The 24881-nt window shown below is 38.7% G+C and overlaps 2 protein-coding genes across 6 annotated transcripts in view; one reads left to right on the top strand and one right to left on the bottom strand.

Moving 5' to 3' along the window:
* Window positions 1-19110, top strand: part of Gdi2 (GDP dissociation inhibitor 2) — a 31655-nt gene extending 12545 nt beyond the window's left edge. Inside the window, exons 2-11 of the mRNA XM_052726772.1 lie at window positions 546-653; window positions 3491-3590; window positions 6609-6743; window positions 7799-7997; window positions 8434-8565; window positions 13173-13272; window positions 15586-15757; window positions 17740-17884; window positions 18057-18111; window positions 18201-19110. Coding sequence (XP_052582732.1) covers window positions 546-653; window positions 3491-3590; window positions 6609-6743; window positions 7799-7997; window positions 8434-8565; window positions 13173-13272; window positions 15586-15757; window positions 17740-17884; window positions 18057-18111; window positions 18201-18347 — 1293 coding nt within the window. The 3' untranslated portion in view covers window positions 18348-19110. The remainder of the gene's footprint in view (window positions 1-545; window positions 654-3490; window positions 3591-6608; window positions 6744-7798; window positions 7998-8433; window positions 8566-13172; window positions 13273-15585; window positions 15758-17739; window positions 17885-18056; window positions 18112-18200) is intronic.
* Tasor2 (transcription activation suppressor family member 2) overlaps window positions 18542-24881 on the bottom strand; it is a 48323-nt gene continuing 41983 nt past the window's right edge. For 4 of the 5 annotated variants that reach the window (XM_052726765.1, XM_052726764.1, XM_052726766.1 and 1 more), the window contains 4 exons: window positions 24057-24162; window positions 20762-20943; window positions 20240-20354; window positions 18542-19968 (listed from right to left, as the gene is read on the bottom strand). In XM_052726765.1, the coding sequence (XP_052582725.1) occupies window positions 19965-19968; window positions 20240-20354; window positions 20762-20943; window positions 24057-24162 (407 nt within the window). In that variant the 3' untranslated portion in view covers window positions 18542-19964. The other variant, XM_052726763.1, reaches the window with a different exon arrangement.

Raw genomic sequence — 24881 nt, 5'->3', positions numbered from 1 at the left:
GGTATTTCAGATGTGCCTTTATTAAGTTAAATTTTTGTTTTGTTTTGTTTTTGTGTTTCGAGACAGGGTTTCTTTAGCTTTGGATCCTGTCCTGGAACTCACTTTGTAGACCAGGCTGGCCTCAAACTCAGAGAACCATCTGTCTCTGCCTTCTGAGTGCTGGGACTAAAGGCGTGTGCCACCACTGCCTGGCTTTAAGTTAAATTTCAGTGGCTCATTAAAGATTTTAGTGAATGCCTGATAGAAAAGAATAGAGTGGCAGGGTGTAGTTGAAAGCCTCTGTCTTTGTTCTGTTCTCCTGTGATTTGGCATTAATATAAATGACAGACCAGTAAAAAACAGTGACTGATAGGTTCTGTTATTGTGAAATGAATTTTTCACCTCAGAACTCATAGGAGTCCAAGAGAAGCTTTAAACCTACCAGTTTTGTCACGGTGAGCAAGTGTTTGAATTACTAAGACTGCTTAGTGAGTTTGCCTTTTAATAAAGAATACACTTTAAACATGTATGTGTCTTTTCTTTTAAAAATACACGTTTACCCTTAGGAATGTATCCTGTCAGGGATAATGTCAGTGAATGGAAAGAAGGTTCTTCACATGGATCAGAACCCGTACTATGGAGGAGAAAGTGCATCTATAACACCACTGGAAGATGTAAGTCTCTGTGATCAATGTATCTTTACATGTAGGAATTACTTGTGAGTCTCCACTTTAGTTCTTGGAGAAGGTCTCAGTTTTGCCTTATTATTATTACTATTTGGAAGAGGGGGGTGAGACAGAGTCTGTCTTTCTCTACCTAGTGTTGGCTATCCCGAATCTCACTATACACACCAGACTGGCTTCACACTCACAGAGCTCCATCTGCCTCCACTTCCGAGGGCTGGGATTAAGGGCATGGAACACCATGCCTAGCACTTTTGGCTTATTAAATAGAATTTTTTTTTTTTTTTTTTTGGTTTTTTGAGACAGGGTTTCTCTGTGTAGCTTTGCGCCTTTCCTGGGACTCACTTGGTAGCCCAGGCTGGCCTTGAACTCACAGAGATCCGCCTGGCTCTGCCTCCCGAGTGCTGGGATTAAAGGTGTGCGCCACCACCGCCCGACTAAATAGAATATTTAATAAGTCTTCAGCTCTATTATTTTTAGGAGCTTCTAGTTTGGCGGCTTATTGGGATAAATCCAGTCTATTTAATGATCAAAGGAATTTATTTGGGGGTAAACTCACAACCACAGGAGATTTATCGTAGCGTCCGGGAAAGCTGAGCTATGCCCCATGCTGAACAGCTTGGTCTATCTCAGTATCCAGAACCACAAGGTCGCCAAGAGGGGCCAGCGTATGTGCATCCCATTGTCTTAAGGGTCCCCTGTGGCCACATCCCAGAGGCCAGTACCTCAAGGTCATAGGCAGATGTAACAGCTACAGCTGCCTGCCTCTCTAGGGGCCATGCTTCAGGGCATGGCTCAAACAGCTACCCACTACAGGGGTTGTATAGTGTGTGGACTGGGAAGAATGGGAGGGGTGCCCAGTATGCCAGCAGAATGCCATCACTCGCCACCTGGCTTTATTTATTGCCTCAATCTTTTTTGGTTTGTTTTTTTTGAGATGGTGGTTTCTTTGTGTAGCCTTGACTGTCCTGGAACTCACTTTGTAGACCAGGCTGGCCTCCTCAGTCCATTAAAGTTGTGCATTCTTTATCCCTGTTTTCCATATTACAGAGTTGTATTTGCAGGGTTAAAAAAAATCATAGTGGTGGGCTGGAGAGATGGTTCAGTGGTTAAGAGCACTAACTGCTCTTCCAAAGGACCCAGGTTCAATTCCCAGTAGCCACATGGAAACTCACAACTGTCTGTAACTCTGATTCCTGGGGATCTGATGCCCTCATACAGACATACATGCAGGCAAAACACCAATACAAATGAAATAAAAATAAATATTTTTTACAGTCATACTGTAAATCCAAGCTTAATGCTGTTTTCTCCACTATGCTTTTTCCTTTTCCTCTTTTTGGGAGGGAGGTGGTGCACATGATTCATTTTATAAGTGAATTTTTCTAAATTTATTTCTTTGTCTGGAGCTTGTAAATTTTTACATATATGAAGATTAACACTTTTTGTGAAATAATGTACACTTCCATGAGTATTAAAATCACTGGCTGATTATGTTTAATACCTATACCAAGAAGTTTATTCTTGTGTTTAGGAATGCTGAAGAAAGAGTTGAAAGAATGTTTTGTTAGAGTGTAGCAGAACCTCCCGTCTGAATCCAGCAGTGCATTTGATTGGGTTTTGTTTGTTACTATTGCTGTACTTTTTCTTTAAAATTGTCAGTTTTATTATGTAGCCCTAGCTGACCTTGAACTCAAGAGCCCCCTGTTTCAGTTTCCAAGTTTATAGGTCTGCACCACTAGACCTAGCTTTCTTAGGGGTTTGAAAAGTTGAAAGTAAAAAAGACATTGTAGCACTTGACATAAATATTTCAACTTCCATCTGTTAAGAATGACATTTTCTACAGTATCATAATGCTACTACATGTATGAAAAAGAACAATATTTAGACTATATTCAGATTCCAGTAACTCAGAGAGTGATATTTAGCTCTTCAGTAGACTTCTATTTTTTTTTTTTTTTTTTTTTTTTTGGTTTTTCGAGACAGGGTTTCTCTGTGTAGCTTTGCGCCTTTCCTGGAACTCACTTGGTAGTCCAGGCTGGCCTCGAACTCACAGAGATCCGCCTGGCTCTGCCTCCCGAGTGCTGGGATTAAAGGCGTGCGCCACCACCGCCCGGCGACTTCTGTTCTTTTAAAACCAGTATTAACTAAAGTTTTATGCATACGTGTTTCTTCTCTGTTCTCTTAATCTACAAGTCTCACCACCTTTCTCCTCTTCCTTTTTTCTTTGGAGAAGTACAGGCTTCTAGTTTGAAGGAAATTGTTGATTACTTCCTACTGTATTATGCTGAGAGACACTCATTGGAGGTGAATGTGTACTTAGTATTTGGTGATGGAGTCATTGGTGTGTGCTTATGTTCACACTTATCAAAGTGTTTATATTTGTGTGTGAAGTTATTTATATATCAGTTGTATTTCAGTCAAGCCTAAAAGCTACAAGTTAACAAGAACTAGTTTTAACTATCTTTTCTAGATTTGAAGAACTTAACTTTTTTTTAAACTTGTGTAGCTAGAGAAGCAAACTTAGGGGAATGAGTTTAAATGATTCCACGGTAAGTAGAAAAGACTTACGCAATGCTTGTTCATCTTAGTATTCATGAATTACATACTATATTTAACTACATACTATATGGAGACCTACAAGTCTTATCTGACATAATAAAAGTTTATCTGGCAGATAAAGTTTTATCTGACTAAAAATAAAATGCTTTGTACTTTACCTCTTGTAGTTGTGTTACACCTCAGCCCCTCAATCTAAAAATTATTCATGTTTTAGTGAAAATTACATCTTGTTACATTATTGATACATATTTTTTTTGTACTTTTAGTTATACAAAAGGTTTAAATTACCAGGACAACCACCAGCATCAATGGGGAGAGGAAGAGACTGGAATGTTGACTTAATTCCCAAGTTCCTTATGGCCAATGGTAAAGAATTCTAACATAATTTATAGCAGTATATGGAATCTGGTTTGGAAGTAGAGAATATTACCCAGGTCTGAGCCCCTGGGGAATTTGTTGATGTCAACAGTATGTTTAGTAATATGCTCCATTAAAAGTGTCCTGGGTCGCCGGGCGGTGGTGGCGCACGCCTTTAATCCCAGCACTCGGGAGGCAGAGCCAGGCGGATCTCTGTGAGTTCGAGGCCAGCCTGGTCTCCAAAGCGAGTTCCAGGAAAGGCGCAAAGCTACACAGAGAAACCCTGTCTCGAAAAACCAAAAAAAAAAAAAAAAAAGTGTCCTGGGTCAATTAAGAATGGAGGGAAGGGGGTATAGTAAATAGTTCTGGAAAGAAACAAAATCATGATGTGGCACAGTGCACCAAAATTGAAGATTTTGTTATTTAAATTTTATAAGAAATTATACACATTTCACACAGTAGAAACATTTGTTGCAAATCCAGTGTGGTGTAGTAGAAATGGGGATTCTAAATATAATAACATTGTAAGTATCTGTGAGAGACTTTCTTCTTAATGAGTAGGCAATGGTGTAGAGGGACCTGAGTCTTCCCCACTCCCGGCCCCCCCAGAGGGGTTTCTCTGTGTAACACCTCTGGCTGTCCTGGAACTCCCTTTGTAGCCAGGCTGGCCTGGAACTCACAGACATCTGCCTGCCTCAGCCTCCCCAGTCCTGGGACTAAAGGCATGCACCACCACCGCCTGCGAACCTGAGTCTTAAATAGTTGTTTTTAAAGGTTTTCTAGTGTGCAAGCTGTTGAGATTACCTAATTTTTCAGTATTTTAGAGGACTGAAATATCTTAAAATTTTGTGGTATCTGTATTTTTTCTAAGATGATATTGAAAAATGAGCCAGGTACAGTGGTGTACACCTGTAATCCCAGCACTCAGGAAGCTGAGGCTGGAGGATTGCTAATAGTTTGAGGCTAGCCTGTGCTGCAAGTGAATTTTAGGTCAGCCAGGTCTCATAGTGTGAGGCTCTGTCTGGAAAAATAAAAAATAAAAAGAGGAAAAACTAAATTTTTTAAATTTTCTTTTTTTAAGTAACATTTATTTTATGTACATTGGTGTTTTAGTACCCTAGGACTGGAATTACAGACAGTTGTGAGCAGCCATGTGGGTGCTGGGAATTGAACCCCAGTCCTCTGGAAGAACAGTCAGTGCTCTTAACTGCTGAGCCATCTCTCCAGCCCCCCCTTTTTAAAATTTTTTTTTTTTAAATAAAATAGTTTATTTCATTCACATTTTAAAAAAAGATTTATTATGTATACAGTGTTCTGCCTGAAGGCCAGAAGAAGTCATCAGATCAAATTACAGATGGTTGTGAGCCATCATGTGGTTACTGGGAATTGAACTTAGGACCTCTGGAAGGGGCAGCCAGTGCTCTTAACCTCTGAGCCATCTCTCCAGTGAAAAACTAAATTTTTTGTTACAAATTTATTTCCCATGAAATAAAGTATGTGCTACTCTTTTTCCTTTTTTGAGTTATGTTTTATAGTTTGTATTAATAGATACTTTATTTGACTGTTCTTATAAATTTAAATAATAACTGAATTCTTCTGGGGTAAATTATCAACAAGTTTGTATAATTTAGGTAACACACTAAGCAAAAAGGAAACAGCATTTGCATAGTGAGAATCGCACTATCCAGGTTTGTTTCTTTGCAGTGCTAGGGATGGAACCACCATTTAGATTTAATTATGCTTAATCTTTTGATTTTCAAGTTACATATTTGTATATGTATGTATAGTCCCAGTTAACAGGGAGTTTCCAGCCTGTGTATTAATGTGTGTAGGGGTGCAATAAGTAGGGGGGAAGAAATGTGTGCAAGCTGATGACAGATAGCATTGTGTACCATTAGGAGAGAATTAGGGATCTCTTTCAGAAGCTTTTTCTGTTTATTGCCACATTTGGCTTTTGCCTTTCCTGGTACCTCTATCAGCTTTTAATAATAGTACTCTTTTTTTTTTGGTTTTTCAAGACAGGGTTTCTCCGTGTAGTTTTGGTGCCTGTCCTGGATCTCACTCTGTAGACCAGGCTGGCCTCGAACTCACAGAGATCTGCCTGGCTCTGCCTCCTGAGTGCTGGGATTAAAGGTGTGCGCCACCACCGCCCGGCTGATTTGAATTTCTATTCTATGAACTCGTAGACTTTGGTGGTGTTTTGAAACATGGTCTTCTGTGTAGCCCAGGCAGCATGGACACTGAACCGATCCTTCTTCCTCAGCTTTCTGAGTTGGATTGGTGTGCCATGTCTAGCTATATTCAATTCTTAGTCACTAGTCTTAATATTGGGGTCTGTTAATAGAATTGTTTAGTGTACCTTCATCTCTGCTACATGAGTATCTCCTCATATTTTATTTCTTAAATTTTTGTTTTAGTTCTGGAGTTTGAATACAGGGTCTCATACATGCTAGACAAATGTTCTTCTATTGAGTTATGTCCCTCAGCTCTAACTTAAAAAAAGATGTGATTACCCGGTTGTAGTTATCCTTTCAAATCAGCTTTAAAATGGTTTTGGTTTTACAAAAATTTTGGCTGATTTGGGCACATGAGCCTCCTTAGGCTTATAGACAGATGGTATTCCTAATTGTAGTCCTTTCTCTATCTGATGTTGATATTCTCTAATAAATATAAGTTGATTTAGAAATTGAAATATTTGGAATTGTCTGTGACTGATATAGAACTGCAAAGTTACCTAAATCCACTTGCAGTGAAACAGACCTCTTCTCACTGCTAGTACATATTTCATGGCCTTTGCAAAGCCAAGTTGATGAGCTTCAGTAGCCTACAATTTATAACATTAAGCTTAAACATGTGCTTGAGGCGTGTATTTTAGTCGTACCATTGAAAATGTGGCTTTGGGGGGATTCTTGGTAAGAGTTGCAGTACAAAGTTAGGAGAAAATTTGGGAGCCCTTAATAGCAATATCTGCTAATTTTTATTGGTAGTAAGATTTCAGTGACAGCTTGCATTATGTGACTTTTGTAGGTCAGTTGGTGAAGATGCTGCTTTACACAGAGGTCACTCGCTATATGGATTTCAAAGTGATTGAAGGGAGCTTTGTTTATAAGGGGGGAAAAATCTACAAGGTTCCTTCCACCGAAGCAGAAGCCCTGGCATCTAGTAAGTAATTCTCATTGTATTTATCAGAATGATGAGGTTTTATGGTGAAAAGGAGTCTCAGAAACCCATTTATCTAGTCAAAAAATAGTTAATTATCAGTTATATGCCAGACACTATTTTAGGCAGTTAGGCATACACCAATTAACTTTAATGTTTTATTCCGTTTAGTGGAGGAGGGGAAAGGATATAAAACCAGAAGTTTTCTCAGCTTTATCTTACTACCAGATATATGTTATTAGTAGGAGTACTGACTCAGAGAGAGCTGGGGTATACATATGGCACACACCCCCCTTGTATGTTCGTGTGTTCCACCACAGCCAGTGTATTCCTTTTAAAGATACTTTATTTTTATTTTGTGTGATTATTTGCCTGTATATATGTGTGCACCGCATGCATACCTAGTGCCCATGGAGGCCAGAAGAGGAGGCATTAGGTCTCTATAGGACTGGAGTTACAGATATTCATTAGCCACTGTGGGGTGTTTGGATCCTCTCTGCAAGATCAGCAAGCGCTCCTACCTGCTGAGCTGTCTCTCTAGCTCTAATTATAGCTGTTTTTAAAAAGTGTGTAGAGCAGGAGCGCATTGATTGTTTAAGATTTCATTAAAGTAAGTGACCTCCAGGGCAGTCATCTTCTCAAGGTGGCTGCTGTTAACTCTTCCCTGGTGCCTTCAGTGACTTTTCCCATTAAGTCTAAGAATGTGTCATAACATTCGAAAGAGGGCAAAGGAGCAGCATTCATAGTTTTGGGAACTGGTTGAATTACAGATCAGCATTATTAGAGGAAGAGTGAATATAGGTATAGATGCCTTTGGAACAATTTTTTTTCAAAGTTTTAGCTTCTCCAAATATGTACTAGTTACCTGAAATTGTGTGTTAAAATTGCAGACTTTATGAATGATCTTTGTTGTGCCCCTGGAGACCATGTTGTCTAGATTTCACATTGTATAAATTACATTTGTTGAGTAATGACATTGATGTTTAAAGTATCCTCTCATATTTTTTCTTCTCAGTGTCCTATTGTGATTATGTGCTTTTTGAAAAAATATTTTTCAGGCTTAATGGGACTGTTTGAAAAACGCCGCTTCAGGAAGTTCCTAGTTTATGTTGCCAACTTTGATGAAAAAGATCCTAGAACTTTTGAGGGCATTGACCCTAAGAAGACCTCAATGAGAGATGTGTATAAGAAGTTTGATTTGGGCCAAGATGTTATAGACTTCACTGGCCATTCTCTTGCACTGTACAGAACAGATGAGTAAGTAGGCTAATGAATCTCATTGAGGGCTTGGCAAAAGCTGGATAATACTTGCCAGCAGTGATAGGAGGTCTGTTTACCACAAGTGGATTTGGGACCACTTTGCAGTTCCTGTTCTATATCGTAGACAATTTCTAGTCTGCTTACATTTACTGTAGAGTATCAACAACAGAGTGAGGAATCCAGGCAGTAACTTTCGGTTTCCAGATTCATATTTTCCTTGAAACTCTCAACTGAATCTTTGGTTTTTCCAAATGGGAGACTTAGGAATTGTATGCTATTGTGTGGCCTGGGAAAGAGGTTCTAGTTGCAAATTAGTGTTAGGGCACTTTAAGAGAAATGAGAGGGTGTTAATTTGAAATTGCTTCAGAAAAAGAGTTTAAAATAAACAAGAAGTAGTCTTTTTCTAATATTCTTTTATTTATTTTTTTCCCAGCTACTTAGATCAGCCGTGTTATGATACCATTAATAGAATTAAACTTTACAGCGAGTCTTTGGCAAGATATGGTAAAAGCCCGTACCTTTATCCGCTCTATGGCCTTGGAGAATTGCCACAAGGATTTGCCAGGTGAGCACCTGTTTAACCCACTAGCTATAGCCCTGCTGATCCTAGACTTTATCCTTACTACTGAACGTGAAAAATGGCTCTGAATAATGAGATGCTATTTGTTTGTTTTATGTTTTTTATGTTTTTATTATCATTATTATTATTTTGGTTTTTCGAGACAGTTTCTCTATGTATCCTTGGCCATCCTGGAACTTGCTCTGTAAACCAGGGTGGCTTCAAACTCAGAAATCCTCCTGCCTTTGCCTCCCGAGTGCCAGGATTAAAGGCATGTACCAACATTGCCTAGCTGAGATTATTATTTTTTTTTTAAATTCATGCACAATGAAAGAAACACAGAGCTTCAATAAAATGAAATGCAGTTTGAAAAGTGTGTAGACTTTATAGACCTGTGTTGTTACAATTCCAACTAATGTAAAAATGTTTCCTTCCCCCACAAAGTAACCCCTCTCCATAGAAAAATACAATCTATGCTCATCTACCTCTGGCTTCTGTTTTTGTGTTTATGAGATTCCTTTAGGTTAGTACATGGGCTGAGAGTCACAGTGTTACATGAATAATGTTTATACCTCACTTCTTGGTGGGATGTCTAGATTTCCAGTTTGGGGCTATTGCAAATGAAGCTACTATACGAGTTTTGTACATCTGGTATTGCTGACTGATGTCAAAAGTATGTTTTTAAAAGTAATAAACTGCTTGAGAGTTTTATGTATCCATACTCGTGGATATATATTTTTGGTACTGTTTATTGACACTTTATTACATTTCTTAATTGGGTGTATTTGTGGATGGACATCTGCTCTTTCCTACTTAGTGGGTCCTGTGGATTGAACTCGGATGTCAGATATAGCAAGTGTATTTACCTGCTGAGCCATCTCTCTGGCTGTTTATTGTTTTGTTTGTTGGTGTTTTGAGACAAAGTCTCTCTGTGTAGTGCTTGCTATCCTGGAACTTGTTACGTGGACCAGGCTGGATTTGAGCTCTTAGGGATATTCTTACCTTCATCTATCACATTCTGGGATTAAAGGCATGTTTTATCTTTATTTTTAATAGACTTTTTCCCCTAGCAGTGGAGATTGAGCCTATGTTTTAACACCCAAGTGGGTGGGATATGCCACATCATTATCATTTTATCTTTTAAATCATTTTAAGCTTGGCAGTGGTGGTACACGCCTTTAATCCCAGCACTGGGAAGGCAGAGGCAGGTGGATTTCTGTGAATTTGAGGCCAGCCTGGTCTACAGAACGAAATCCAGAACAGCCAGACCTATACAAAGAAACCCTATCTTGAAAAAACAGAACAAACCAAACCAAAACCAACACCAGTACGTGGGTATCGCGTGGAGCCGAGGACAGCTTGTTAGGGTCTGTTCTCTCCTTCTATGTGGAGCTGAGGACAACTTGTTAGGGGTCTGTTCTCTCCTTCCATGTGGAGCTGAGGACAACTTGTTAGGGTCTGTTCTCTCCTTCCATGTGGGCTCAAGGGGTCAAACTCAGGCCATCAAGTTTGCCTGAAAAGTTTTCCCTGCTGAGAGAGCTGAACCATCTCACTTTCATTATGGCTTGAATTTGCCTATCTAGAAAACTAATGTTTACTACTTTTTCATGAGCTATTTGTAATTTTGTGCTGTGATTGCCCAAGTCTTTTGCACAGTTTTAAAGATCTGGGTTGTTGGTTTTTTTTTTTTTTTTTTTTTTTTGATTTGTGGGTCATCTTGATGTATTCTGGTGCCAATCTTTTACCAGATCTAATGTACTACAAATATTTCCTTCCAGTTGGTGGCTTGTCTTTTTTTGTTGTTTTTATTTATTTATTTTTTTCTAAGACAGTATAGCCTTGGCTGTCCTGGGATTCGCTCTCTGCAGAGCAAAGCAGATCCGCCTGCCTCTGCCTCCCAAGTCCTGGAATTAAAGGTGTGCACCACCACATCTGATGGTGGCTTGTCTTTTATAACAAGTTTTGCATTTTGATAAAGTCCAGTATGTCAAACTTATTTTTACATCTGTTGAATGCATTTTGAGTACTATGAAATCTTTCTTTAGCCTAAAGACCAGAGAAGCTTATGGTTTTGCTTTTTTATGTAACAGCTATAATTCACCTTGAAAGAATGTTGATGCTTAAGTGAGGTACAGTTTGAGCCTAATCCCTGGTATTTAGTTGTTCCAGCTGCATTTACTGGGTGTGTGTGTCTCTCTTTCCCAATGGTCTTGTAGTGAAATGAGTTAGACACATGTTTAGGTCTAGTTTGGAGGCTGTTTTTGTTAAGAGTTTTTCCTATGCCTTTACCACATTGCCCTGCTTATTATAATTTTGTAGTTAATTCCTAGAAGTCAAGTCAAGAAGTCAAGTAACACTTGTACTGTATGTCTTCAAAATTTATGTTGGCCATTGTAGATTCTTCATATCTCTTAGAACCAGGCTGTTGATTTCTAGAAAAGCTTGCAAGGTTTTTATTGGAACTGAATTGTCTGAACATCAATTTGTGACAAATTTCCATTGTACTAATGCTGAGTCTTCTACCCACACCTGTGTTTAGAGTTTGTCTCCACTATGCTTTTATATATAACTTTGTTCAAATTTATTTAAAGTATTTTATTGCCGGGCAGTGGTGGTGCACACCTTTAGTCTCAGCACTGGGGAGGCAGATGCAGGTGGATCTCTGTGAGTTTGAGGCCAGCCTGGTCTACAGAGGGAGTCCAGGACAGGCTCCAAAAGCTGCACAGAGAAACCCTGTCCCAAAAAAACAAAGTATTTTTTTCTTGATACTGCTGTTAGTTAATTCTTTATTTTGAAGTTGTTTACTGCTAATATATATAATGCACAATTAATTTTTGTATATTAACCTTGTTGTCTGTTTTACTAGTTCAGTCATTCTGATAGACATCAGAATTTTCCATGTACACAGCTATGTCAGCCATGAGTAGAGAGAGATTAGATTTTCCGCTTAAATCTGTGTGCATTGTGCCCCCTTTCCACTCCTGCTTTTTTTTTTTTTTTTTTTGGTTTTTCGAGACAGGGTTTCTCTGTGTAGCTTTGCGCCTTTCCTGGAACTCACCTGGTAGCCCAGGCTGGCCTCGAACTCACAGAGATCCGCCTGGCTCTGTCTCCCGAGTGCTGGAATTAAAGGCGTGCGCCACCACCGCCCGGCTCCACTCCTGCTTTTATTGTACTGGCTAGGACTAGAAAAATGTTGAACTGGCAAGAACAAACATTCTTGTTCCCAGTCTTAGAAAAAATATTAAATATTTTCTATTAGTGTTTTGTTTTTAGTAGTTTTTTGGATTGTTTCGTGAGATTAAATTCTTTTCTCGTCATAGTTCGGACAGCTTTTAATTGTGAATGGGTTAACAGTGAGTTAGTTAATGGTGCAGGTTTTCTTTGTATGCTGTTAATATACTGAATTACATAAAATTGAGTTTTGGAGCTGGGTGTGTGGCACATAGGTGAGCCCTGTATGACTGTGCTATATCCTCAGCCTGGCTTTTGTTTATTTGAAAATTTTTACCTTCTTTTTGAAGGACTTTGTTGGTTGTAGCCTGTTTTCAGTTAGCACATTGGAGATAGCTTTCCCCATGGCTGGTTTGGCTTGAATGAGAAAGTAACTGTCCTTGATCCCAGGAGTTCTTTCTTCAGGTATTTTGAGTTGTTCTCTTCTGTCAGTGATCTAGCTTTCAGGGTTTTCTTCAGGTTTTTTTGTTGCTGTTGGTTTTTTTTTTTTTTGGTTTTTTGAGACAGGGTTTCTCTGTGTAGCATTGTGTCTTTCCTGGATCTTTCTCTGTAGACCAGGCTGGCCTCGAACTCACAAAGATCCACCTGCCTCTGCCTCCCGAGTGCTGGGATTAAAGCCGTGCGCCACCACCGCCCGCTTTTTTTCAGTTTTTGACAGCCTTGCTGTTTGAATATTTAGATTACTTTTAAAAGAACCAAACTCAGAATTTTAGGTCATTATTTATTCAGCTATGTGGCCCCATTCTCCTTTTCTTTTGGCGCACCAATCTCCTGTGTGTTAGGCCCTTGGCATTACACCATTCCCCGAGTCAGTGAGGCTCTGGTCATCTGTTTTTCTTTTGTGTGTGTAGTTGTATCTTTATTTTCCATATGAAGGAAAAATGTTGTAGTAGTTTACTCTTTCGTCTCCCACTAATTTCCCTTGTTCTTTACTCACTCTCTGTCCTCTTCTTCACGTAGCACCCCCTTCTACTTTATGTCATACATGTATGTGTATATGTATATTTGTTAATATATTACTTTATATATTGTAAATAGAGATAGTTATTCAGAGCTAAGTCATTTGAGAAAAAATGTGATTTGTTTAAGTCTCTATTTTGCTCAACATGATTTTCAGGTCCATGTATTTTTTTAATAGCTGACATAATTTCATTTTTGTCTATACCCAGCCACACTTTTTTCTTTATTCATCCCCTATTATGTTTTTTTCTGCTGCTGTCAAACCCTTTCTTCCCAACAGTTCTCCCTCACACTTTCATGTCTTTTTGTTTGTTTATGGTCCATTACCTTTAATTAGTTGGTACTATAATTCATTTAGATTCAAGGGAGATTTTAACAATTCAAATAATTGTGAATTATAATTGGTTAATTTTTTTTTTTAGGTTAAGTGCTATATATGGAGGTACCTACATGTTGAATAAACCAATTGAAGAAATCATTGTGCAAAATGGAAAAGTGGTTGGTGTAAAATCTGAAGGAGAGGTAAGTAACTATTCTTGTTAATTAAAATGTGCTGCCTGCTATATATTTAATGTGGTGTGGACACTGATATTATATCTTGGGCGCGCCTCTCTCTCTCTCTCTCTCTCTCTCTCTCTCTCTCTCTCTCTGTCTCTCTCTCACTCACTCATTGTTTAAAGCTCTTATTACAGTTTTTTCTTTCTTTTTTTCTTTAAGTCTTCACACAGCTGTTCTCTCGGGGAGCTTCAGGGTGTTGGTATGAAACAGAAGTAACTGTAATACATTTGTCATGCAACTAAGCCTTAAGATGACAACATCTTTTCAATACTCTATCATATACTGATTATTTACTTTCTACTAGGACATATATGACAGTCTAACAATAATCTCTGGAGGTCAAGTAGAGCCAGGATTGGAATTACTTCTCAGTACCTTGCAACTGCTCAACATTGATTATTGGCAAAGCTAGTTTAAATGGTTACCTGCAGTTCAGTAATAATGAACTAAGTTATGAAGATAATAAATAGATTCAGAGAAAACTGTAAATATAATTGTTGGTGGTTTATAGTGTTGTTTGGTTTTTTTTTTTGGTGGTGCTTGGGATGGAATCTAGGACCTTAGTCTTTGTAGCCTCATTCCCAGTACACTGTTTAAAAAAACAAAACAAAACAAAACACTGTAAACACTGAATGGGTAAATTATAAATTACTTTTTCCCAAATAGCTGTTTTGAGTGATGCTCTATGAGCACTGCTGTGCAAAATAACTATCTTTAAGACCCAGTCCTCAGTTTTTTGGTTATATACCAAGAGGTTAAACTGCTGGATTAAATAGTAATTCTGGTATTCATTGATTACATTTGTGGTATTCATTGCATTTGTGGTATTTAAACAGTAATTCTGTTACTTACTTTTTTTTTTTTTTTTTAGAAAGTGCCATATTGTGACATCAGCCATTTTATGTTACATTCTCATGAGGAGTGCACATATCCTGTTGTCACTTTCTGTTTTCGGAGTAGCCATCCTAATAGGGGCCTTGTGGTTTTGATTTCCCATCACTGGTGCTTGGTGATATGGTTTTTGGCCATTTGTAGAGCTTTGGAGAAATGTCTGTGAAAATCTTTACAGACAGGTGCCCCCCCCCCCCCCCCCCCCCCGCCATTTATCTATATCTATCTATCTATCTATCTATCTATCTATCTATCTATCTATCTATCTATCTATTTTGTGACAGAGTTTCTCTGCATAGCCCTGGCTGTCCTGAACTTGCTTTGTTGACCAAGCTGACCTTGATCTTGATCTCAAAGATCCACCTGCTTTTGCTTCTTGAGTGCTGGGATTAAATGCATGCCCGCTACTGCCTATTTTTTAAATCCAGTCTTTTTTTAAATTGCTGAATTCTAGCAATTCTTGATATACTTTGGATATTAATTCCTTATCAGATATATTACTTGCAAATATTTCTTCTCATTATGTTTCCTTTTGCTTTTAACTGCATTAAGAGTTTAGTATCTACCCGGGCGGCGGTGGCACATGCCTTTAATCCAGCATTTGGGAGGCAGAGCCGGGCAGATCTCTGAGAGTTCGAGGCCAGGCTGGTCTACAAATTGAGATCCAGGACAGGCACCAAAACTGCACAGAGAAACCCTGTCTCGAAAAAAGTTTAATATCTGATACACAAATTTTAACTTTTCATTAAGTACATTTTGTGAGTGAGTCTTTGGTGTGTTAAAAAGTTATTACAATAAATGAGGCTTTTTCCTTACTTTTTTTTTCCCCTAAGAATTTTTATAATTTCAGGTCTCAATCCTTATGTAGGGTTTTGGGTAAATTTTAGCTTTTTTTTTTTTTTTTTTTTTAGCAGATGCAGTTTTATCAGTCTTAAAGGTTTTGTTCTGTGTTTTTTTGAGAATCTCGTGCAGGTAGCCCTCACTGGCCTAAACTATATAGAACAGGTTGGCATTAAACTTGATCCTACCTCTGCATCTAAGTGCTGGGATTACAGCTGTGCTCTACAAGTCTTTAAGATTTTTTCCTCATCCCATAATTGGTTTTGTCAAAAATCACTTGAAAGTATGAAGGCTTATTTCTGGCTTCTCTTCTGTTCCTTATCTTTGTGCTAGTACTGGGTATCATACTGTATTGACTGCTGTTTTTTAGTGGAGTCCTTCATCTGTGTTCTTTTCTCAGTTCTAGTTATTAATGAATTTGGTCTTTAAGATTTTATCCATTTTAGGGTTGATTTGGAGAGCTTAACCTTCTAATACATGAATGTGGGACATATTACCATGTTTCCATGTCTTCTTTATAATGTCTCTTTTAATGTTTTGTTACAGATTGCTCGCTGTAAGCAGCTCATCTGCGACCCCAGCTATGTAAAAGATCGGGTTGAAAAAGTGGGCCAGGTAATCAGAGTGATCTGTATCCTTAACCACCCTATCAAGAACACCAATGATGCCAATTCCTGCCAGATCATCATTCCACAGAACCAAGTCAACCGCAAGTCAGGTGCGTTTTGGAGACCAGCCAATGAGGGTAGAATGGCTTTACTCCATACTGTAATAAAGAGACTTTAGTTTGATATGGGAAGCAGACCTAGGAAGGCAGATGTGGTCCTTCTAGCAGCAGTACACTGAAATGATGTCAGCCTGGGATCCATTGCCATGAATCCCGGCTTCATGTCTAGAGTGAACAGACTGCATGGGTGAGCTCTTGCAGGCTTCCAGCTTATTTATTAGCCCAACCGACATCACTGTGTTTGAGCCGATTCTGTGTCATTGTGGTTTTAATGATTGTATTTATTTTAGCAACGTGCTAGAAAACAGTGTTCATTTCTGTGATTCAAGTCAGGACTTGGTCTAAAATTTCAATTCCCATTTTGATATAACCAGTGGTTTTCAACTGTATTTTGTATTTTGGTTAGAATGCTCACATCTCATTTCATTCAGAAGGAGTTTTCAGTATTATCATTTTTTTTCCCTTCCACATAAGAAACCACACCACAGAGCATTTTCACTAGAACAGAAAGATAGAAACATGTTTTGTTTTGTTTTGTTTTTTTTTTAAAGATTTATTTATTTATTATGTATACAGTGTTCTGTCTGCACATATCCCTGCAGACCAGAAGAGGGCACCAGATCTCATTACAGATGGTTGTGAGCCACCATGTGGTTGCTGGGAATTGAACTCAGGACCTTTGGAAGAGCAAGCAGTGCTCTTAACCTCTGAGCCATCTCTCCAGCCCCTTTGTTTTTTTTTTTTTAAGTGATTCTCATGCACACTCTTAGACCTGTGAAAAACTTAAAAATTCCAAAAATTGTTTCTACATTTGAAATTATATTTAGTGGTTAGTTATGGTAATATGTATTAATTTTCCAATAAGTAAATGAGGACATCAGTACTTAATAAAGCCTCCATTCAAAACCTTTAGCCAAATCTAAAGTTTGAGTTTATCTCTAGGTTTAGCAGTTTATAGTCATCATACATCCTCAATCTCTTAAGGTTTTAGTGAGCTTTTCCGTGGGAAAACCACCCTGTCAGATTAAAGATTTATTTTGGCTCCTGTTTTCAGTGTGGTCAGCTGACTCATTTGTGTTGAGGACAAGGCAGAGTCTAATGATGGTGGAAGTATGTGGCAGCAAAATATGCTTACCTCATGGAAACTAGGAAAGCAGACAGCAAGCAAGAAAGGGTCTTGGGCATAAGATCATACATACCCTTTCAAAGACATGCCCGTAATGACCTATTTCCTCCTGCTAAAGTGGTTCTCAATCTATGGGTCATGATCCCTTTGGTGGTCGAACAGCCCTTTACAGGGATCACATATCGTGCATATCAGATATTTTACGATTCATAACTAGCAAAATTAGTTTTGAAGGAGCCCTTTTTTGGCTGGGTGGTGGTGGCACATGCCTTTAATCCCAGCACTCTGGAGGCAGAGGCAGGCAGATCTCTGAATTTAAGTCCAGCCTGGTCTACAAAACAAGTTCCAGAGACTGTTACAAAGAGAAACCCTGTCTCAAAAAAGAAGAAACCTCATAATAATAGTAATTTTATGGTTGGGGGTTACCACAATATGAGGAACTGTATTAAAGGCTCACAGCATTTGGAAGGTTGAGAACCACTGTGCTAGATCCTATTTCCTAACAGCCCATTCAGCTCTGAACTCTTGGATGGTTTGATGACATTAGCACTTGCCTGATCCATTCATCTGTCAAAAGCACCACCAGCAAAGGACCAATCCTTCAGAGTATGAATCTATTTTGGGTGATATTTTATATACAAACCATAACGTGGGTAAGAGAAATTTCAGTTAGTAAACATTTGTAACTTACTAAGACTTACTTAGTTTACCTCCGTAAATAAGAAGTTTAGACAGCACTGCCTGTTCCAAGTAATTTTAATTTATAATGCAATGAAACCATGATACTTGAATGCACTTGTGCCCAAGGTTTACAAATGCCAAGGTGTATGTTGTTATTTGCTTTTAGATATCTATGTTTGCATGATATCCTTTGCACACAATGTGGCAGCACAGGGCAAATATATTGCCATTGTAAGTACAACTGTGGAGACCAAGGAACCGGAGAAAGAAATCAGACCAGCTTTGGAACTCTTGGAACCAATTGAACAGAAGTGAGTATTGTGCTCATTCATGTCAACTGAAACTGAGGTGTTGGTGTCTGCTGCATGGTCAGGTAATTCTGAGAACAAGACAGGGCAGCCATTGGTTGCTGTGAATCCTTAGTCCTGTCGGTCTTATGCTTTAAGGCAAAGCAGTAATGCTGGTTTGTTTCTTCCCATTTAGATTTGTCAGCATCAGTGACCTCTTTGTACCGAAAGATTTGGGAACAGAGAGCCAGGTGAGTGTCATGATCTAAAAAAGTCATTACCAGTCTTTATTGGGGAGCATCCCTAAGTAGTTTGAAGTCTCTATAATTCTTAATTCCAGATCTTTATTTCCCGTGCCTATGATGCTACCACTCACTTTGAGACAACCTGTGATGACATTAAAGATATCTATAAGAGAATGACAGGATCTGAGTTTGACTTTGAAGAAATGAAGCGCAAGAAGAATGACATTTATGGAGAAGACTAACAGCAGTACATATGTAATTAGGACAAACAAAATTTGGCAAATAATGTGTATTGTATGAAATCAATATTGTAAGCCCTGCTTTTATGATCAAACTGGAGATTGAAGAGTGCTATACCAGTGAATACTACTTCCCTTCACTTTTCTAATATCATGTATTAACTTGTTTTCATGGAATGGCTAGTCAGAATTGGTGGTTTCTGTTCAGTTTAACCAGACTGGATTTTTTTTTTTTTTTAGTGAAGGAGCTGTTCTAAACAAATATTGATAGAGAACTTGATACAGTACTTGTATCTTTTAATCAGTGTAGCCTTTGCGATTGGGTGCCTCTGCTCAAGAGCTGGATCTATACAATTTGTGCCATCTTGATATTGGGAGTCTAAATTGAATATTCTTTGGTTTGGGAAAACATTCAAAGTTTTCTCGCTTTTGCTATGTGAAGTATTAAAGCAGGGCCCAAACAGTAGACCCACATATTTTGTTCATGTGGGTATAAACTTCTAACCAAACTTCAGACTTAGGAAGTTGTTTGGAGGGAAGACAGTATGTGGTATGTTAACCTACTACAATTGCTGAGAAGGAGAAAGGAACCTTATGGTAAGTAGGGAAAACATAGAAGCACCTTTTATCCCAGGTATGGCTTCTTCAATGGACCAAGCTGCAATGCAGTATTGATTTGACAGAGCCTTGATTTCAATGATGTCTGTCTCAAAATGGCTCCAAATGATTTCTGTACTGCAAAATAAAGCCAAACTCTGGAAACCACTGTCCCGCATATTGTCTGTCTGTGTTCTGCTTATATTGCCTTCCGGTGAGCTAATGTATTACCTGATAGATTTAGATGGAAGCCATTTTATTCTTAATATAGGCTCATTGTAGTAGGATTCTTCTTAGGCATACTGGTCAGTGGCCTTGCACGCAGATTGAATCACAGCACAAACAACTGCATTTTAATTATCTTTATTAAAAAAAAAACCAAAACAAAACCAACCCAACCCGAAACTAGGTATAAAAAGCCTTTGTTCCAAATAGATAGTATACAAATGGTTTTTCTCTTGTGTGTATTTTAAAGACTTAAGAAAGTTCTAATATAAATAATTTGATCAGATTGATTTTTGTAGTGCAGCATTAAAAAAAAACCCAGTAAGTGGAAAAGTGTATAAATTTGTTGTTTATGGAAAAAAATGCTTTTTCTCTTTGTAGTGTTTTTTATGAAACAGCAAACAAAACCATTACAGACTGTACTTTTTACAATGTGGTAAAACATCTGAAACATGCACTTGATAAGCCTCTGACCACACGCAAAAACAGCTATTTGTTAAAATAGACTTTACTTTAGCTACGTTAAACATGTGAAGGTCTCAATTTTAATATCAAGCTCAATAGTTTTGAAGGCATGATGTTTAGAATGAAAATAATTTACAGCAGTATTCAACCATTGTAACTCAAAGCTAATGGCAACTATGGTCCATGATGAAATGAGACATTCTAGCAAAGCATGAAAAATGAAACATGGATTTTTCAGATGAGGATTGTTTGTATGTATTTGAAGTTTTTCAGACTCGGGAAAATACTAATTTATTTATTGTTGTTATCTTCCATGTCTAGTCTCAACTCCAATCACCTGTAGGAACACAAAATTGGTAAAGCAAAATGACCAAGAAATACTTATAACTGGGATAACTACCTAGTGGGGAAAAGCCTATTCATGTTGGAACAGGTTGGTTAATCTCATTTGTGGTAATCACAGAAGCTGATGGGAATTCAACTCATTGGTTAAAATAACTACAAACAAAAACAAAAAGTGCAGTTTTGAACAGCTTTCTTTCCCTCAGTGGCACTGTTTACTGCCAGTAATTCCAGCTTACACTAGGAGTTTTACAAAAAGTTCTTACCAGTAGCTACTCTTAAATGGAGCTGCTATCTTTTGTATATTTTCAGTGAAGTAGTTTACATCTGCAACAAGGATTCCATTATTTTCAAAGACTTCTGTAGACACTTTGGGCTTGTCTGTAAAGAAGAAAAACTGTGACAAAAGCTAGTATACCCATTTTTTTGAGGTAGCGGAATTCATTAGAATAAGAAGAAAAACTAAGACAAATGGCAGCAGCGTGGGGGAGGGAAGGGATATAATGGACAACTGTACTGGTTTCAGTAAACCAGGCAGCTCACAGAAAACGTGAAAAAGTCTTGGAGGACCCGAGAATAACAATTAGAAGACTATTAATGAGAGAAACTTGGCACTCCTTGGCAAGCATCCTCTGGACTTAAGGGTAATTTGTCAAAACACATGATGCACTACTTACTGGCTATGGGTAATACCACATACATCTAAGGCATTCAATAACTACTTAAGAAGGATATTTCTGTTTTAGCATTAACTGAGTAATGAAGATTAGAACTCAGATTAAATTTACCTGTTAGGAAGACAGCAAACCTGGCATTGATATGTTGAATTTGCAGGTTTAGCAAGCATTTCAAAATTTCAGCTTTCGTTGGTGATGGAGAGTCACAGTTGTGATAATGAAGCAATTCAATGATATTTACACTCTGGTATGATTTTAGAATTAAGTTCTTTTTATGTGCAATTGAATCTACCCTGGAAAATAGAAATAAATGTTAGTAGCTTTTCTTGCTTTCATTTAAAAGAAAGGAAGATTTTCTGTTTGAAAGAATGTGCATATGTTAGTGCTGGTGTCCTAAGAGTCCAGAAGAGGTTGTCTAATCCCCTGGATCTACAGTTAAGGGCAGTTGTGAGCCACCCTGTGTGGGTGCGGGGAACTGAACTTGGGTCATCTCTCAACTACCAAGCTAGTCCTCTCTCTGCTTTCATTTTAACTAGTTGTATTAAGAACTAGTTGTATGTCCTTTTTCTTGATGTGTTTTCATGGCATAATGGCCACCATGTATGCACTGTCCTGATCAGTTGCCTCTAAACTTTTCAACAATGACTCCTTTGAAAGTACAGACTGCAACCTTGGACCACGTTCTAAGACAGAGACACAATCCTTGTAGTTACTCCCACTTGTTGTATGTTGTATGTTGGCAACTAAAGGTTCTTCAAAGTTCTCAGGCAGTCACACAATTACAACTACGCTTTCTCACTGATCTTAGTGGACTTTTGCACTAATTATATGTAAACAAATCTTTCTTGGGGGTGGGGGAAAGGTCTTGCTCCACAGTTATAATTACTGTAGTCCAGAGATTGCCCTCTGCTCCTGCCCTTTGTGCTGGGATCACATCATGTGCTGCCATGCCTGACAGTAATAGGTCTAATTTATGCTTCATATTAAGACTTGTGGCCACATTACCAATCTCAGCCAAAATTGTCTTAATTTCTCACCTATGTAATAACATTACTTTTCCTTTTTTCATCTAGAGGAAAATCTGTCTTTAGTTCTTTGAATTTATTTACCTGTAGGTGTGTACCTGATAGCTTTAATACATGCTTATTATTGATATTAAGCTTTTCCTCTAAAATGCTGGTTAGCTGGGGATGGAGAGGTGGCTTAGTTGTGAAGAGCACTGGTGTGATCCAGCACCCATATGGTGGCTACAACTGATGGAATCTGATGCCGTCTTCTGGCTTCTGGGGGCACTGTATGCATGTGGTACATACATGTAGGCAAAACACCCATACACAATTTTTTTAAAAAGCTCATCAGCTTTTTTCTGGCCATACCCTTCAGTCTGTTTTGCTTCATGCAATGTTGTTAGTGAACCTTTTCTTGGCTAGCTTCTACACCAAGGGAAAACCTGGAATTTTTTCTGTCTTTAAATGTATGTGTCTGTGTGCATCTGCATGTCAGTGTGAGTGTACGCGCAAATGAATGTGCAGGTGCCCAAAGAGGACAGAATCCTCTGGATCCCTTGGGGCTAGAGTTACAGTTACTTATTAGATGAGTCACCTAATACAGGCGCTAACATCCAAACTCCTGTGTAGCAGCGAGTGCTGTTAACTGATCTCTCCAGCCTGTACTGTCTTTAATGGTCTCATGCACTCACACAATTCCTGCTATACTTGCTCCTAGTGTCTGAAGAAAGCAATTTTAAAAGGGGACTGGAGAGATGGCTCAGAGGTCAAGAGCACTGACTGCTCTTCCAGAGGTCTTGAGTTCAATTCCCAGCAACCACATGGTGGCTCACAACCACCTGTAATGAGATCTGGTGCCATCTTCTGGCCTATAGTCATACATGCTGTATATATGAAAAATAAATCTTATAAAAAAAAAGTATTCAATAATTTAGTGCTCAAAGTCTGGAATTGATGTTTAGCCCTAAAACTAACTAGTAGTTTGCTCATGGTCAGGTTTGTTTTCTCGGTATTATTGTGTTCCTCTTTGGTGTCAAATTTGAATGAGACTGTTCCATGTAAAGCATCCTTTAGTACCTTTTTAACAATGTCATCTATTCTGTCCTTTCTCAATCTACTTAAGTTCCTTTCCTACTGTTCCCAGAGTACTTGAAGTCACACTCTGAATGGGCAGAAACTCTCATAGGCTCCAGGTCTCCTAAGCCAAATAATCAAAACCAATTTTCTTTTTTAAAAAATCACTACTTTGATGCTGGGGATGTGGTGCAGTCAGTAAAGTACCTGCTGGGTAAGCATGAGGACCTGAGTATAGACCCCCAGAATCCATATAAAAAGCCAGTTGTGGTAGCACACACCTATAACTCCAACACTGAAGGTGAGGGTAGGCTCACTGGCCAGCCAACCAGCCTAGTTCGAATGATGAGTTCTAGATTCAGTAAGACCTCTTTGAAAATAAGGTGGAAGCCCGGGCGGTGGTGGCGCACGCCTTTAATCCCAGCATTGGGAGGCAGAGACAGGCGGATCTCTCTGAGTTTGAGGCCAGCCTGGTCTACAGAGTGAGATCCAGGACAGGTGCAAAGCTAGAGAAACCCTGTCTCGAAAAACAAAAACAAAACAAAACAAGGGCTGGAGAGATGGCTCAGAGGTTAAGGGCACTGACTGCTCTTCCAGAGGTCCTGAGTTCAATTCCCAGCAACCACATGGTGGCTCACAACCGTCTGTAATGAGAGCTGGCACCTTCTTCTGTATACATAGTAAACCTTTAAAAAAAAAAAAAAAAAGGTGGACAGTGATAGAAGACACCTGACATGGACTGCCAGGCTGCATGCATACAAATGTGTAACCTACACAAATGCATGCATATACTGCACACACAAATCACTGCAGTAATGATATGCCATGGCTGGTTGATATACATGGGAGGACTGCACTTTTCTGAAGAGAAAGGAGTGGGGAAGGAAGGTTGAGAGGAGGACTGAGCAGAAAGGAAGGAAGGAGTGGAAACTGGGCTGCAAAAAAATAATAAAGAAATTAAAACAAATTACTGCTTTAGATTTAAGACGCTTGTCTCCTATTTAAATCCAATACCCTAACAACTCAAAATATGAATCAGTATCCAAAAAAGCACTAGAACCAAGGTCACAGTTCCCCATGTTTCTGCATATGGCAGCAGAGCCTGACTTAACTATGGATATTTTTAAGACTGGCTCAAAACGTTGCTGTAAATACACCTTTCACTGGATGCCCTACTGTGAAAACAAATCCCAAAGCTAACCAACAGACCTAAATCTTAGGAAGGGGATGTCCATTCTGACACTATTTTCGTGGCTGTGGTGCTTGACTAAAGCACATGGAAAACTGTAACTGGAGTATTTGCACCTTTCTCCACATGTACTTACCTGACATCTTCCTTGAGCTTTTTATTTTCTCTGTAGTGAAGCAGCCACTTCCATTTTCCATTTTCATTTAGTTTTTCCAGGATTTTAACAATTTCCTTCAGTTGAACTGTAGAATAAGGTCAGCAAAGAGAAGATGTACCTTAGTTTTTGTTGTTCCTGCAAGGTCAGTTGTCACTTATGAACAAACAGACGCATGTCGCCACCTCTTCTATGTCTGGGCAATGTCCAGTCTCATAAACGCATAACCTGTGACTCCTCTACCTGGTCATACTATAATGGGAAACAACTGTGTAGGGGCAAGAGCACGCGGGTCACATGCAGCTAGCTAGCGCTCTGAACCAGCCCACATGACAGAACAGAAGCAGGAGCCCAGTGCAATAGAAAAGTTATACTTTTATTAACCTAGTTTCCATGAAGAATTTATGCCGATGAAAGCAGACTGATTCTGAAATGGTACTCAAATTGTTCTGATGTGATTCTACATTAGAGTGTTCAAAGTTTTAACCATGATGACTTTTGGAAATCATTTTTAAATAAAGATTTTTGTTACTATTAAGATATTAGGCCTTGTGTCATCAGAAACAGAGAACTGATTTTTTTTTTTTTTTTTGGTTTTTCGAGACAGGGTTTCTCTGTGTAGTTTTGGTGCCTGTCCTGGATCTCACTCTGAAGACCATGCTGGCCTCAATCTCAGAGTTCTGCCTGGCTCTGCCTCCCAGGTGCTGGGATTAAAGGCGTGAGCCACCACCACCCGGCGAGAACTGATTCTTACAGTATTTGTGTTAGTTACTGGGTAAAGAGAAATTGACCTGACTAGATTTCAAA

This window comes from Peromyscus californicus, unplaced genomic scaffold, assembly GCF_007827085.1.
Source record: "Peromyscus californicus insignis strain IS unplaced genomic scaffold, ASM782708v3 Scaffold_8__1_contigs__length_139910024, whole genome shotgun sequence".
In the NCBI taxonomy this organism is placed as follows: domain Eukaryota; kingdom Metazoa; phylum Chordata; class Mammalia; order Rodentia; family Cricetidae; genus Peromyscus; species Peromyscus californicus.
This window is presented reverse-complemented; position numbering and strand designations above follow the sequence as displayed.